This window comes from Equus przewalskii, chromosome 7, assembly GCF_037783145.1.
Source record: "Equus przewalskii isolate Varuska chromosome 7, EquPr2, whole genome shotgun sequence".
Lineage (NCBI taxonomy): Eukaryota > Metazoa > Chordata > Mammalia > Perissodactyla > Equidae > Equus > Equus przewalskii.
The window spans coordinates 7,947,410-7,962,118 of NC_091837.1; the positions used below are offsets into that span (position 1 = coordinate 7,947,410).

Genomic DNA, 14,709 nt, shown 5'->3' on the forward strand with positions numbered 1-14,709 from the left:
TCTTAATTTTAAAAGATAAAATTTTAGTTCAAATATGCTCATTCTCTTCTTAACGTCTATTCTTTTAAAATCAATCTATGTTAGCTATGTCTTCCTTGAGCGGAATCAGAAGAAAGTTGCATCAAAATCTAAAGCCATTATCACACGTGACATTGTGAAAATACTTACTAAAAATGAAAAAAAATCATGTTGTTTATTTGGTTTATATTATTTACATTAAGGGAAGTAAGACTTCTTTTCAATGTATGAAACATAACACAGAGTTAAAGAATCCGAAGGAATCTTTAAAAGTTACCTACTGCAGTCATCTATGTTTAAGTAGGACTCAAACTATCTTAAGAGAATATATTAGCATCCTAATCTTAAAAATAGCTCCTGAAAAGATTTTATAGCATCCCTTCCCAGTCTGAAAATTCTTTATGTTTAACTCAGAACCCTTTTAATACAGTGTTGGCATACAGTAAACTTTATTATCCAGACAACGGGGTGTAGATTTTTTTTTGAGGAAGATTAGCCCTGAGCTAACTGCTGCCAATCTTCCTCTTTTTACTGAGGAAGACTGGCCCTGAGCTAACATCCGTGCCCATCTTCCTCTACATTCTATGTGGGATGCCTGCCACAGCATGGCTTGCACAGCGGTGCCATGTCCACACCTGGGATCTGATCCAGCGAACCCCTGGCCGCCAAAGCGGAATGTACGCGCTTAACCGCTGTGCCACCGGGCCGGCCCCTAGGGTGTGGATTTACCTAGGGCACAGCAGAGCCCCAGCAAGTACTCAACTCCAAGTCTCTACTGGAGGAAGTAGAAAGGTAAAGGGCTCAGAGCCCTGCTTGTTTGGCTCCAGTGGCTCCAACTCCAGCCCCATGACTTTCCCCAGGGACCCAGCCCCAAAGCTTGTCTCTTTTCACAAAACCGAGAGTTGGCTATCGTTTTGTTTTCACTTTGACTTGAGTTTATCCATAACTTTTTTCTGCCTAAACCCCCTTCCACCCAATTACCTCAGTAATCAAGAATTTATATATACTTCGGGTGAGTATGAGTAAACACCTAGAATATTTTTTAAACCCTAAAAATGTTACTTATTAAATGAAAGAAAGAAAATCCCAAATTTTCTAAATTCATGGATACCTTTGAGAAAAGAAGTATATTAGAAAGTCTTTTTCTTCCCCAGTCAAGGAGAATTTCATCTAACAAAGTCTTGAAGACTGTACTTTTTTACAATAAAGACTCCTTGAGGTCAGGGACTGATTTTGTTTCAGTTTTTACAACTGGTACACTCTATTGGACCTTGTTACTGTGATATGACCTGTGTAGGAATTGAAAAATGTCATCTGTGTTTAACCGAGGCAAGGGAGGATTGCTAGAGCTTTGCCTTACATGATTGTTGCATTCTTCTTCTTCCTCGTCACAGTCTAGACCCTGATGGGCAATTTCGGTAGTGCTGTTCTCCTGAAAGAGATTGTTCTCCAAATCAGACACTCTGGTGGCCTCGGTTGTGACTTTTACTTTCATGCTATGGAAGCCAGTGGAGACCAATCCCACTTGCAGGTTTACGGGCTCTCCCTCGAACAGCAGGAAGTGTGAGTTTACCCCTTCTTTAAAACCAGGGGGTTGGTAATCATGTGGGGTCACTGCAAAATGAAAAGGGAAGAAAACTCAGTTTCAACAGAACAAGTTGGATTAATCTTTCATGTGTAGCAACAGACATCTCTTCCCGATGCTTGCAAAATCCTTCAATTTAGATAAAATATTACTTCAACTCTTAAGGAATTTGACTAGAGGTCTCCACCTACCCGCATTATAGTAGTGGAGTTTCATAGTAAGTATAACATCATTAGGAAGGGGTCCAAGGTTCTGCATCAGTATATACAATTTACGGATCAGTAGAACACTGGCTTTCTTAATATCTTCACTGCTTGTCCCACTTTCGAAGCTTGTACTACTGCTATAACCACATAGAAAAACAGCATACTTTTCAATCATACACAATACTGAAAATCTATTTCAAAAAGAACTTTTTACTATATGACCAAATAAATATAAACTAAAGAGCAGGACACTCTTGAGACTACTTTTAGAATGTAAATTAAAGGAGTGATTGTACTTTCTGTAGTGTATATACAAATGATTTCTTAAGCAGCAAGTTCTCTTAAGTCATTTTAAATATGAACCGATTTTTAAAATTTTTGATTTACAAATAACTGCATGCCATAATAGTGAGAACAATGGATTTGGAATTAGGAGACATGATATCTAATATTGGCTCTGCTCCTAACTAGTTGAATGACCTTGGTCAAGTCATTTAGACACTCTAGGTCAGTTAGCTCATTTGTGAAAGAAGCTTACCCACATTTCTACATCTCTCCAAGTATAAAATCAATCATCAGCTCTAGGCCTTTCTACCACCTGGTTATCTCTCAGAGGCATCCCCTCCTTACTCTTAAATGGATTACAACAATGGCCATCTATTCTTCCTGCTTTTCTTCTTATCCACACTGCAAAACATTCTCCATACCACTGCCAAAATAACATTCCTAATAGGAAAATCTGCTCATGTCACTCTCTTGCTTAAAATTCTTCTATTATGTCCATTACCTTTCAATCAAATTCAAGATTAGTGTGTTAACAATGCCTTTCACAACCAGCTGCACCCTCACCTCCACCTTCATCTGTAACTACTACCCAGTTTGCTGTTGCCCATGTGTATTTGCATATGCTGTTCACTTTGCTTGGATTGTGCTTTTCCCACTTTTCTTCCTGACTCTTCCAAATTTATCCTTGAATACCTAGCTCATGTGTCACCTCTTCAAAGAGGTCTTCCCTGATAATCACTATATCTCACCCCTGTTTATAACTGTTTGTACATCCCCCTCTTGACTATGAGTGGCTATTTCTTTCATCTCCACAGTACTAAGTTTGGTGCCTAGTAACAGTTAAGTACTCAATAAATATTTGTTGAATTAATGAATGAATAAACAAGTTGGACTAAATTACCTTCAAATTCTAAATACTTTTTATTTCTCTCCAAAACTTCCTTCCCAAATAGGTCTCACATTTGAGTAGTTTCTAGGAAGTACATGACTGCAATATATTTACACAATGACTTTCACATAGTAAGCATCAATACTGAAAAATAATCTTAAGTAATTGAACTACTGAAGGCAGTATAAAGTCATAAAACAAACATTTTAAGTAAATACATTTGATCTTTAAATTTTGAACAACTTAAACTTTTGTCTACCAGGATTTAACTAATTTGAAATAGGTAACCAGAGTGAAGGGCTATAGCCATGTAGCTCATGGGATCCTTCAGCATACATCATATTCATAAAATCATGTAAAATTCATGTAAAATCATATTCAAGACTACTTTACACTCTTTTAAAAGGGAAATTACCTTTACTATAGAAGAGGTGATAAGGAAATTTTGTATGAACAATCATTTGAACAAATGCCTACCTTTGCTTCCTAGGAAATTAGTAATATGCATTACCTTCTTTCCTCCTTGGTAGCTGAAAGATTTGGCCATTTCTGTTTTACTGCTTACCTCTTGGCATATATGTCTTCATAACAAAAGAGACTCATCTGGTTGTCAGTAGGACTTATATTTGAATTTTAGAGAGTAAAAGGCAACTGTTTTATGTGAAATATGTGTAAAAAGGGCTTCACAATCTGTAAAGTGCTATTCAAATGTTAGCTAATGATGGTTATTTTAATTCTCATTCCTAGAACTTACTTCCCCTTCATATCCTAGTGCTGTCTGTAAGTTTTAACTCAAACAAGAGTATAATTAAGGAAGTAAATCTTGGAGAGAAATCCTCAAACTTGCAGTAAATAATGAGACAGAGCTAACAGTACAGAAAATTGAGAATTAAGCCAGGTTTCTCTTCAGTCATTCCTTTTAGGGAAACTCATCCCCCTGATGTGGAGCCCTCTACTACCCAGGGCTTTTCACCACCATCCGCCCCCTCTACTTCTATTCCATCTCCTCAGCAATACTTAGCTCTATCTGAATCCAAAAGCTACTGGGAAGGGAATAAATGTTGCTCCTCAATAAAACATCTCTATCTGCACTAAAGACCTTCTGAAGCAAATGTCCTTGTCTTTGCTATTTAACCCATTAATATATCTCAAACTTGGAATTTTAGACTTGATAGGAAAATGCAGTGCTTTCCAGTCTTTTCCATACAGGGACATGTAGAAAATCATATTTGTATAATTTTAGTAAGCAGATGAGAACGTTTGTTTCTATAGGAAAATAGTTCAGGGGTTTCATCTACCACGGGCCCGGTCTGGCTACATTGAGGGCAGATAGGATCAATATCTTGGCATAGCAATTGAGAAACTTTGGGTGAGCGGCTAGACAGAGTCTTAAGGAGTTATTCAATCAACCCATGAAGACAGTCTCATTAATATAATTTCGACTGCTGTGCCTCCCACCAACCACCACTGCCTCCAAGGACCACCACCATCACCACCACCACTACTAGGTACCATCTGTCAAGTGTCTATTATGTGCCAGGCATGGGCAAAGCTTTATGTATACATTATATTTTAATAATCACAGCAACTATGTGAAGTAGATATTACTAACTCCATTGTGCAGATGAGAATACTAATATTTAGGGAGGTTGATAATCTGTCCCAAGCTATATAATCAGGAATAGTCAGAGCTGGGGCTCCAAGCCAGATCTTTCTGCCTTAGGAACTGGAACTCTTAGCCACTAAACTTAACTGCCTTTAGACTCTACTAACATCACCTATGAGGATAAGAGGGAGAGAAGCAAACAAAGCCTCTATTCCCACCAGCTTTATCCACGGATTTCAGAAATTTAAACAATTATTACAGTCCCTTTTTACCATAGTGGTTTTTTGTAGGATTGTTGGGGAAGTTACAAAGGAAGTATACAGATTATCTCTGGACTCAAAGAGGCCTATGTTGACCTCAATCCTATATATTTCTCATGTTCATTAAACAATTGGATTCTACCTGTCAAAATCCATAGTGGCTCCTTCTTTTGTGTATTTGAATTTGAACTGGTATATCTCAGTCACTTTCTAGAAACATCAAAGGGAATAGAAAAGAAATTACTTAAAAAAAAATCTAGAATCTTATCTGATAACAGGTAAAGAATATTCTCATTGTGTGCCTACTATACTTCCTACATACTCATTTGTTCCACAACATTACATTATCCAGGAGTAATATTTCCAGATATAAAGATAATAATTTTTCCCCTCCATGCTAAAAATGAATTAGATGACAAAATTCTAGTGTGACCATTTTAAAGCTGGAGAAACTAAGGCACATAGTCAAGTATATGACCCGGCATAGGTAAATGACAGTGGAACCGGTTGAGAAACTGTTCATTCATATAATTTATTGATTAATAAATTTATATATATATATAAATTAAATAATTGATATTAATATAGTAATAAATAATTTAGTATTTATATATTTACTGAACATCTACTTTGTGTCAGGCACTGGAGCCACAGGGGTGAACCTGACAGAAAATGTCTCTATTTTTCTGGAATATATAGCCTAGTGGGAGAGAGAGTCGATAAATAAGTAAATGAATAAAATAAGGTAATTTCAGACAGTAATAAGTGCTGTGAACAATATGAAGCAGATGCTGTGACAGAGAGTACAGAAGTGCAGAGGTACTGATTTGGTTTGGAATGGCCCAGGAAGGCCTCCCTGAAGAGGTGATGTTTGAGCTGAGCCTCAGTGACAAGAGGGATCAGTCATGCGCAGACCTGGGGGAGGGTGGGGTGCCCCAGGCAGAGAGAACAGCAATGCAAAGGATCCAAAGCAGGAGAGCAGGAAAGGAAGCTTCTTCCAGTATCAGAGAGGAGGCTAAGCATCTGGTGATGAGTGAACAAGGGTGAGAGTGTAGGAGATGAGGTTGTAGAGGAGGTTGTGGGGCCTTTTGGCCACGGTAAGAGGTTGGGGTTTTATTCTAAGTAACCCAGAAGTCCAATAAAGGGTTTTAAGCATGGGAGTGATTGCATTTTTTAAGATCACCCTGGCTATTTTAAGAGTACACAGGGGAAGAAGTGGAAACCATGAGAGCAATTAAGAGGCTACTGTAGTAACTCAGGGAAGACTAGAATGGCAACAAGAATACTGGAAAAATTAGAAGAGCAACCAGGATCCACGATATCAGGTCTTGTTTTTTTGCCCCTGCACTAGAAACTAGATACTACTGCTATCTGCTCTCCTCACTGTTAAGAAAGCTAGAAATAAAGAGGAACAAATTTCTGGATGCGAGATATACTCCATTTGAAATAAAATGACTGTCTAGTAGTTGAAGAAAAACATTTGGCCCAGATACATTGTAGTTTGTCCACAGAGCTGGAGAGATGCTAAAGACACGCAAAAGGTATGAGTTTAAGTCAAAAGACAAAAAATACCCCTTCATTCATCTGCTTCAGTATTTGTTCCTTGACAACGTGGGAATGAGGATGTTAGATTGATGAGAAAAAGTCTCAATGCTCTTGTTACTTTACTCTGTTCTAAGATTTGGTACCCCATTAATCACAGGTGATCAGGTCCTGGGGAAATGGGCTCATGCTGCTTAACCTCCAAGAAGATTGATTTATAATGGAGTTAATTTTAAAAGAGAAAATATTTTTCTAACAAGAAAGTCTATTTAACAAATCAAACCAAGTTCAGAAGGCTGCCTTGTGAGTACAATAAGAGAGGTACACGGGACTATTGGTGCCTACAGCAACAGGTTCACTCCAGACAGGCTAGACTCACAGCATCTTCTCTGCTCAGGTTGGGTGTCACCCCCTGTCTAGTAAACAAAGCCTATTCTTCCTGCCTGGCTATGTTCCTCAACCAGCTCTAGTTTTCTGATACTCTGAGCTTTTATTTTTTCAATTGTGTCAAGAGTAGATCCTTTGGTAGTTGATAATTTTATTAACACTTTATTATTTGGTCCCTGAAACAACTAATAAAAGAGTTATGTTAGTAATTCTCTTACAGAAGATGCTAATCCTTAATAACTTCAATCTGACTCTGATTGATCAAGGAAGGTATATTTACAGCAGGCATTAGTCTCTTCTTAACACCTCATAAAACATTCTCCTGCTTTTCAGACTACTGTGTTGCCCAATAAATATGAGCCTCTAAACTTCCCATCAATAGTTTCTATTAATCATACTGAATATATCCACATGGACCAAAGCAACAGCAACATATACAGTCTTTTCTAATCATTCCGCATTTCAATCCATTGGCAAGACTTTCCAGGTTTATCTCAAGGCATATCCCAAGTCCATCTGATTCTCTCCATTTTCATTGCTATCACCCTACCCAAGCCACCACTATCTCTCTCCATCTGATCTGTTCGCTTCCAAACTACTCCTCCTATAATTCATTCTCTGTTCTATAGCTTTTAAAAATACAAACTAGACCATGTCACTCTTTTGCTTAAAACTCCCCAATGGCTTCCCATTGCCTTTAGAATTAAATACAAAATTTACCTTGGTCCACACGCCTTACACATCTGTCCCCTGCCTACCTCTCTGACCTTATCTCCTGCCTCTTTTCCTCCCACTCACTAAGCTCCAGGCTTAGGGCACCCTCTCTGTCCAGGAACACACAAAACGCCTTCCTGCCTTAGGGCCTTTGCACAACTACACTCTGGAACATCTATCTCCAGTTGATGACAATAATGATAATATTCGTACACTATCTTAAATGCTCTATATCTATTCATTCTTATGTTGCAAACACTATGAGGTAGGTATTATTATCTTCATTATAGATGAAGCTAGTTAGTGGTAGAGCTGGGACTTGACTCCAGCACCTGCAATGTTAACTACTGTGTTATTCTGTCAGTCAGTTGCCTCTCACAGACCTGCATAGGCTGACTCCTCTGGCCACTCAGTCTCTAAAACAAAGTCTTTAAAAGCATATTGCAGCTAGAAACAGGGACCATCTACTGTTCAGTTCCTGAAGCAGTTTACTAAAAGTAGGTGTTAACCACCTCCAATAGGCACAAAGGAATAGATGGTGAAACAGCACGATTTGTATCCTCACAATATTCTATATAGTAATTCTTTATGGGTCTATCATGGGTTAAGTTGTGTAAACCTTTCCTTAATAATTTACATTTTGGCTTAAACATCTACTAACACCCTCCACCCATTGTATAGTGTGTATCTGTAGAAAAGTTACACTATCCCTTGTCACTATAGCTACCTTTGTCAGTTCATCTCTTTCATGAGATGGAGCAACCAGAACAAAACTCCAAGCACAGAAACACCACAACTTTGTCAAATATCTAAAATTCTGTTGGCCTCTGGACTGAGTAAGCAGCTTTATCTGATTTAAGACAGAGGTTCTCGACTATTGTACCATGACAGACTCTTCACAAGAGTGCTGCAAATTTTAATCCATGTGTAAAGTGTATTTTTGCTTCAGACAAATATTAATATTGTTATTAGTGCAGTTTTGTTTAGGGAAGGACATACTTTCATGGATATGAGTTAGGAAACATGGCACAATATCAGATAAATGCCAAAGAAAGACCGTGTTCATGTGATAATGGTGTTTTGTGACTATACAAGAGAATGAGATCTGGGAGGTAAATAGTTTTACCAGTGACTTGATGCTAAACAGCAACCACAAAACAGTGTAATCTCATGGATACTTTTAGGCACTATGAACACTGCTATACCATAGTTACACTGTAATTACTGCTGACTTATTTCGTGTTCTTTTGAGTCTTTTAATACCCTCAAACATGCCACCAAATTTTCTAGTAATCAAAAGCATGCCATGAACACAAAAAGTTTAGGGATCACTGCCAGAGGGATTGTCATCTGTAAGCAACAAAAATATTTTTTTCTGGGTCATAAATCATAGCTCAAAACTTCATATAATAAGCTTTAGTTTTCTAACTTCAATATTATATATATTGCCTGTATCAAAGCTTATTTAACAGTTTTCTCCCGACTCTAAGATTTTTCTGTAGTTAAGTCCAATTTGCTCAGCATTTCACTACCTCAAAACCACTGTTTTCAGACCAGGAGTTTTGCATGCATAAGAAAACATAATTTATCGCACTAAGAAAATGACCAATTTATTAACAATTTATCAGGAGGTTTTAGTTTGGGAAACTTCCCATAAAACCTACAGAAAAAAAAGGAACTTTGAAAATAAACAAGAGACAAAGATTAAAAAGAAGTGGTTTGGGCATTGAGGAATTGTTACCCACCTGTATGCACCAGTTTTTTTCCACCCTGCTAAAATAGCTATTTATAATCTTGTCAAGAAAGGATAGTAAAGACTAAAAATGCTTAATTTAGTCTTGAACGCCACCAGTTAGGCTAAATCCACAGGCTTAGAGAAGGAAAATTGAAAGAAAGGAAAACAGAAAGGGGAGAGGAAAGAAAGCTAGGAGGAAAATAAAGAGATTAGAATGAGAAGAAAGAACGGAGGGCCTCTCCCTCCACTCTGCCACAGCCACAGCTGCTATTCAAAGTAGCACAGGTAACCATTACATGTCGAGGACTATAATATTCACTCTGGGAGACAGAAAACAAGACAAGGTGCTTGTCCTCAAGAATTCACAATCTGGTTGGGGAGATAAAGTAATCTATACAAATCAATTGGAGGTGTTAAATTGTGGAGTCCTGCTGGAAAAGAAATTTAGAAAAGGAAGCAATCAGTGAGAATAGAATAGGCAAAAAGGCTTTTGTGAAAGATTTGGTCACAAGTTGGCCTTGAGGATGAGGCTACTGCCTCAAAGGGAAGTAAGTTGGCCTTGAGAATGACGCTACTGCCTCAAAGGGAAGAAATACCATCAAAGAGAAGAAGTTTAGAGAGAGAAGCAAAGAGTTAAGGCCCAGAAAATCTATGAAAAGGTAAAAAAGGGGAGGATTTAGTTGGCAAAAAAAAAAAAAGTTTAGAATTATGCCATATCTTCCAAAAGGCCACAAACAGAAGGGATTCGGAATCAGTTAAATAAAATGTGTTTTTTCTACAAGCAGAGATGCTTAATATTAACATGTTAGGGAATAGGCTCAGTTCTACTCAATGTTTTTTTTCAACATCCCTAAGTTTGTTTGCTTGTTTGATTTTTTGGTGAGGAAGATTGGCCCTTAGCTAACATCTGTTGCCAATCTTCCTCTTTTTGCTTGAGGAAGATTGTCACTGAGCTAACATTCGTGCCAATCTTCCTCTAATTTGATTGTGGGATACCACCACAGCATGGCCTGATGAGAGGTGTGTAGGTCCACACCCGGGATCTGAACTGGCCAACCCCAGGCTGCCAAAGCAGAGCACGTGAACTTAACCACTAAGCCACTAGGCCAGCCTCTCAACACCCCTAAGTTAAAAAAATCTCCTAATAAAGAATTGGTGAAGTTTATAACAAAACACATTGAAAGAGCTCACTCTGAATTACTTTGCTCATATGGTAGTCTAGCAACATAACTTTTAGCCTCAACTCAGGTAAATATATTTAACTATAATACTACACATATACTACTCATCTTTCTGTGTGTTCTTACCTCAGGTTCCTTGGGATTTGTGTAAAGCTGTTTAAGGAAAAATAAACAGCATTTAATTCCTGAAACTTACTAGATTACTCCTCAAAGAATACATGTTCTATGTGAAAAGTTCAATTTGTGCTGTACTGAGTACTGAGATATAGATATAAATATATAAAATACTGAGAGATAGATATGTATTACATCTAGGATATCTATCTAGGATATATATACATACATCCTAGAGATAGAATAAGCTCTTATTTTGTGAACATGGAGAGTTTAGAGTATTCTGTGCACACTGACTATAAAGAAATTGATAATCAGGTATTTATGATTACTGCGACTGAGCTCCAAATAAATTCTAAGTAGTTTGTTATGGTTTAAATTTTTTAAATAAATCATATATCTAAGATTCTCAATGATGTCTTCTCATTTTCTTTCTATTCTTAACTACATTTACCATGTTATACTCAGAAGTATATACGAAACTTCAAAAAAGTCTACAAAACTTCAAAAACAAAAACCTTCAAGACTGTAATCAGAAAAATGAAATCTCGATAGCCAATAGATGTAGCAGATAGTATATCCTATATATTTTCCCACATATTGTAATATATCAAAGAAATATATAGTTTGTGATCTTTTATTAAAACTTTTGGTAGATTCTATTTTTATTATTATAAAATGTCATAGGACAGATAAAAAAATTCAGAGGGGGATGAGAGTACTATTTTAATTTCAAAATTAAATTAAATTTAATTTAATTACAAAAAGACAATAAAGTACAGACAGAAGTTTGGTCTTTCACGTGTACTTACTGTAAGTATTGCCATGTGTAGCTTCAAGAGAAAAGAAAATTATTGTTATTATATACTTGCACCTATATTATTGTTATTTTCAATAAAAGCTAATTAAAATATGACTTTGGAGCAGTTTCAAAGATTTGAGTAGAAAAAATATTATTCAGACTATCAGAAAAAGAGATACTAAGTATTCATTCATTTAAGTGAGTATCTGGTACATACCCAGGGTCTTGCTGGGGAGGGATGCAAAAGAAGAAGATAACTATCCTTAGTTTCCATAAGTTATATACTAGTTTGGGAGGCAAAATATATATAAAATAATTTGTTATTACTAAAAATTAAATATGCCACAAGTATTTCAAAAAAAATTGTGCCTTTTGAAACTAATCTATTAAAGTAAAAATTTTAAAGTCTGATATAACTCTATAAAACCCTTGCCCTCCCTACAAATACATTACTATAAACATATTCTCTCTGCTTGAAAAAGTAATAGAATATTTAGATATAGAGATAGAGATATAACAAAGCCTATGATACATTTTTAAAAACTAGAATACAAATGAGAAAATATCAGGACTATAATTTCATATCAAATTATTCACCTATTTCACCCAAAGGACTAAATCTTTAGTGACACTGTGTGGCTATTTTGGTTACTGCATACAATTGATTTTAAGACTACACAGAAGAACTCTAATTTATATTAATTATTTAATTACTAGTTCATCCATTCAATCACTCAAAAACAGACATGGTTCCTGATCTTAGACCAGCAGGGGAGAAAACATTAAACAAAAAACCCACACAGATAGGTGTTAATTGTGTTAGCTGCTACAAAGAAGCAACACAGGGTGTTTGAGAATATTAAACAGAAGGACAATCTAGGCTGGGGGAGAGGGAGGTGTCAGAGAAAGCCTCCCTGAGGAAGCAAACTTTTAGGATAAAAAGGATAAATTGGAGTTAGCCAGGAAAAGTTTGTGGGGTAGGGAAAAGAATTTTCCAGGCAAAAGGGAACCATATGTACAAAGGCAAAAGGCACTTGGCATGTTCTAGAATCTTTGTATGGCTTGAACAGGGTGACCAATAGTGAGAGTGATGCCTTGGAAAGGCAGATGGGAATGAGATTATCCAGGCCTTGCAGATTATGTGATGGATTCTGAACTTTATTTTAAAAGTCATGGAAGATTTTTAGGCAAAAGAATGACATTATTAGACTCACGTTTCTGAAAGAAATGTAGTGTGGACAGTGGATTGGAATGGTAGGGGATTGAGAATGGGAATAAGGATACAAGTTAGGAGGCTATATACAATATAGTCTCTTTTTTATAACTATCTAAAAATACATATACATGCTTATTTTAAAGAATTCAAGCAATATATAAAGTACGAGGAAAACTAAAAATCACCCAAAATTTCACAACTAGAAACAACCGTCATCTTCAACAGGAGAACATCTTTCAAGATCTCTAGATACTCAAACTGGACTTTTGCAAACTATTGTTAAAGCATTAAACATTTCCTACTAGCAATGACAGCACCCTAGGAAAAGTTACAAAATACTAACAACTGAAAAACAATATAAATACTGTTTACTTAAGAGCCCAAGTCACCCATCTAAGATGTTGTCTTTTAATCTCCAAAAACAGTAAATTTGATTGATTCAGTTATACAGGTAGTCATTTAAGAAAAAGAAATCCACCAAACTAGGTAGTTGCTCTTTTTACATTACGCTGCTATTTCAGTATGTGTAATATTGCAATTATTTATTTAAGAAGTGACTCTATTAGACTTTGACCTCCTTGAGTAAAGGAACCACATGTTTCTCTCATTTTTATTTCATCCAGTACCTAGGCACAATATCTGGCACAGACTAAAGAGGCAAGAAAAAAAAGAAGGAAGGGAGGGAAAGAGAGTAGGAAGGAAGGAAGGAGGGAGGGAGAGAAGGGGCGGAGAGAGAGAGAGAGACAGAGAGTTAACAATTAGATAGTGCCTTTATGTGCCAAGCATTGTTTTAAACATTTTAGATCAGGGGTTCTCAAAATACAGTCTCTAGACTAGCAGTCTCAGCATTACCTGGAATTTGTCCGAAATGCAAATTCTTACTTACATCAGAAATTTTGGGTGGATCCTGGCAATGTGTGTTTTAACAAGTCCTCCAGGTGATTCTGATGTAAACTAACGTTTGAAAACCTCTGTTTTAGATTACTAACTCATCTAATTCTCAACCCTAAGAGGTAGGTTCTACTATTATCCCCATTTTGTATGTAAAGAAACTAAAGCACCAAGAAGTAGGTTACTTGCCCAAGGCCACACAGGTATTGAGTGGCAGAACTGGGATTCACTTCAGATTGCCTGATTCCAAAACTTGAGCTCTTAGCTATATTGTACTCCCCTTAACGATGGACACTCAGGAAGTGTTGCCACATCAACAGATGAAGGAGAATGGAGGAGCACTGTTCAGAATGCTGGTGATGACCTTCTTCCCCTCTCAAGCTGTTCAAAAGTCATTTTCTCCCAAATATTTCCGTCATGCCCCTCACTGGATATAACGCCTCCTTTTCCATACTTCCATTGCATATGATCAGTTATCTTTCCTTTGGTATCCATCACTTTCTATTATAGTTATACTTGTGATAGAGGTGATGGTCAAAATATGATATTAAAAAATCAATATTTAACAGCCCAATATGGCACAGGTACTGACCAACCAGAAAGGATGCAAACTTAGCCCTGGACCTGGGTTCCTGGAAACTCCTGGGACAGGTGTTAACCCTTTAATTGCTAAGATTGTGGAGCAGTATGGGGAGATGCCAAGACAGATACTGGTGGGGTGAGGAGGGGGGCATCATGGGGGTCACTTGAGGTCTCAGAGAAATAGCTATTTACCACCAGATACAGAGTATTTCAATATTTTAACAGCAAGTACAGTTGGGCCAGTATGTAGCAGCTGATCATCAGCCATGCAAATGAATATCATTTATCTTCTGCCATAGTCTATAAGCTCTTTGTGTGTACAATCCCATATCTGATTTATTTTTGTATCCCTCAATTCCCCAAGTCAGTGTTGAATAAACCATAAATAATAACTGTTCAATGAAAAAGGAAATGTATGAGTGCAACTAAAAAGTCAATGTAAGGCTTACTCACCTCAAGATTTCTTAAAGGAATAGGAATTGGGGAATAAAAACACACAGATGGAGAAAAGTGGGAGAAGCAGTGGTAGAAAGTTCTTTTATATACATCTTGTCTCTTCAACTGGACTAATTTTTACACCCTTCATAGCTGTCTTCGGCAGCAAGAAAGATCTGATGTACTTAAAACTCAAGCTGCATTTTTTAAAAAATTCAAGCTACAATACTAGCTATTTTGAGGGAACAGGTTAAATACATG

At 36.8% G+C, this 14,709-nt stretch overlaps 1 protein-coding gene across 34 annotated transcripts in view; it reads right to left on the reverse strand.

Annotated features, from left to right (window-relative positions):
• Positions 1-14,709, reverse strand: part of HORMAD2 (HORMA domain containing 2) — a 76,354-nt gene that overhangs the window by 44,458 nt on the left and 17,187 nt on the right. For 25 of the 34 annotated variants that reach the window (XR_011542308.1, XR_011542302.1, XR_011542301.1 and 22 more), the window contains 5 exons: positions 11,335-11,355; positions 10,535-10,561; positions 4,992-5,059; positions 1,795-1,946; positions 1,379-1,632 (listed from right to left, as the gene is read on the reverse strand). Coding sequence is in view for 14 of the 34 variants with exons in the window: in XM_070628602.1 (XP_070484703.1) it covers positions 1,379-1,632; positions 1,795-1,946; positions 4,992-5,059; positions 10,535-10,561; positions 11,335-11,355 (522 nt within the window). In the remaining 20 variants the exon portion in view is untranslated. Of the gene's footprint in view, positions 1-613; positions 1,633-1,794; positions 1,947-4,991; positions 5,060-10,534; positions 10,562-11,334; positions 11,356-14,709 lie in introns of all 34 variants that reach the window. The other 9 variants (XR_011542304.1, XR_011542305.1, XM_070628598.1 and 6 more) reach the window with 3 other exon arrangements.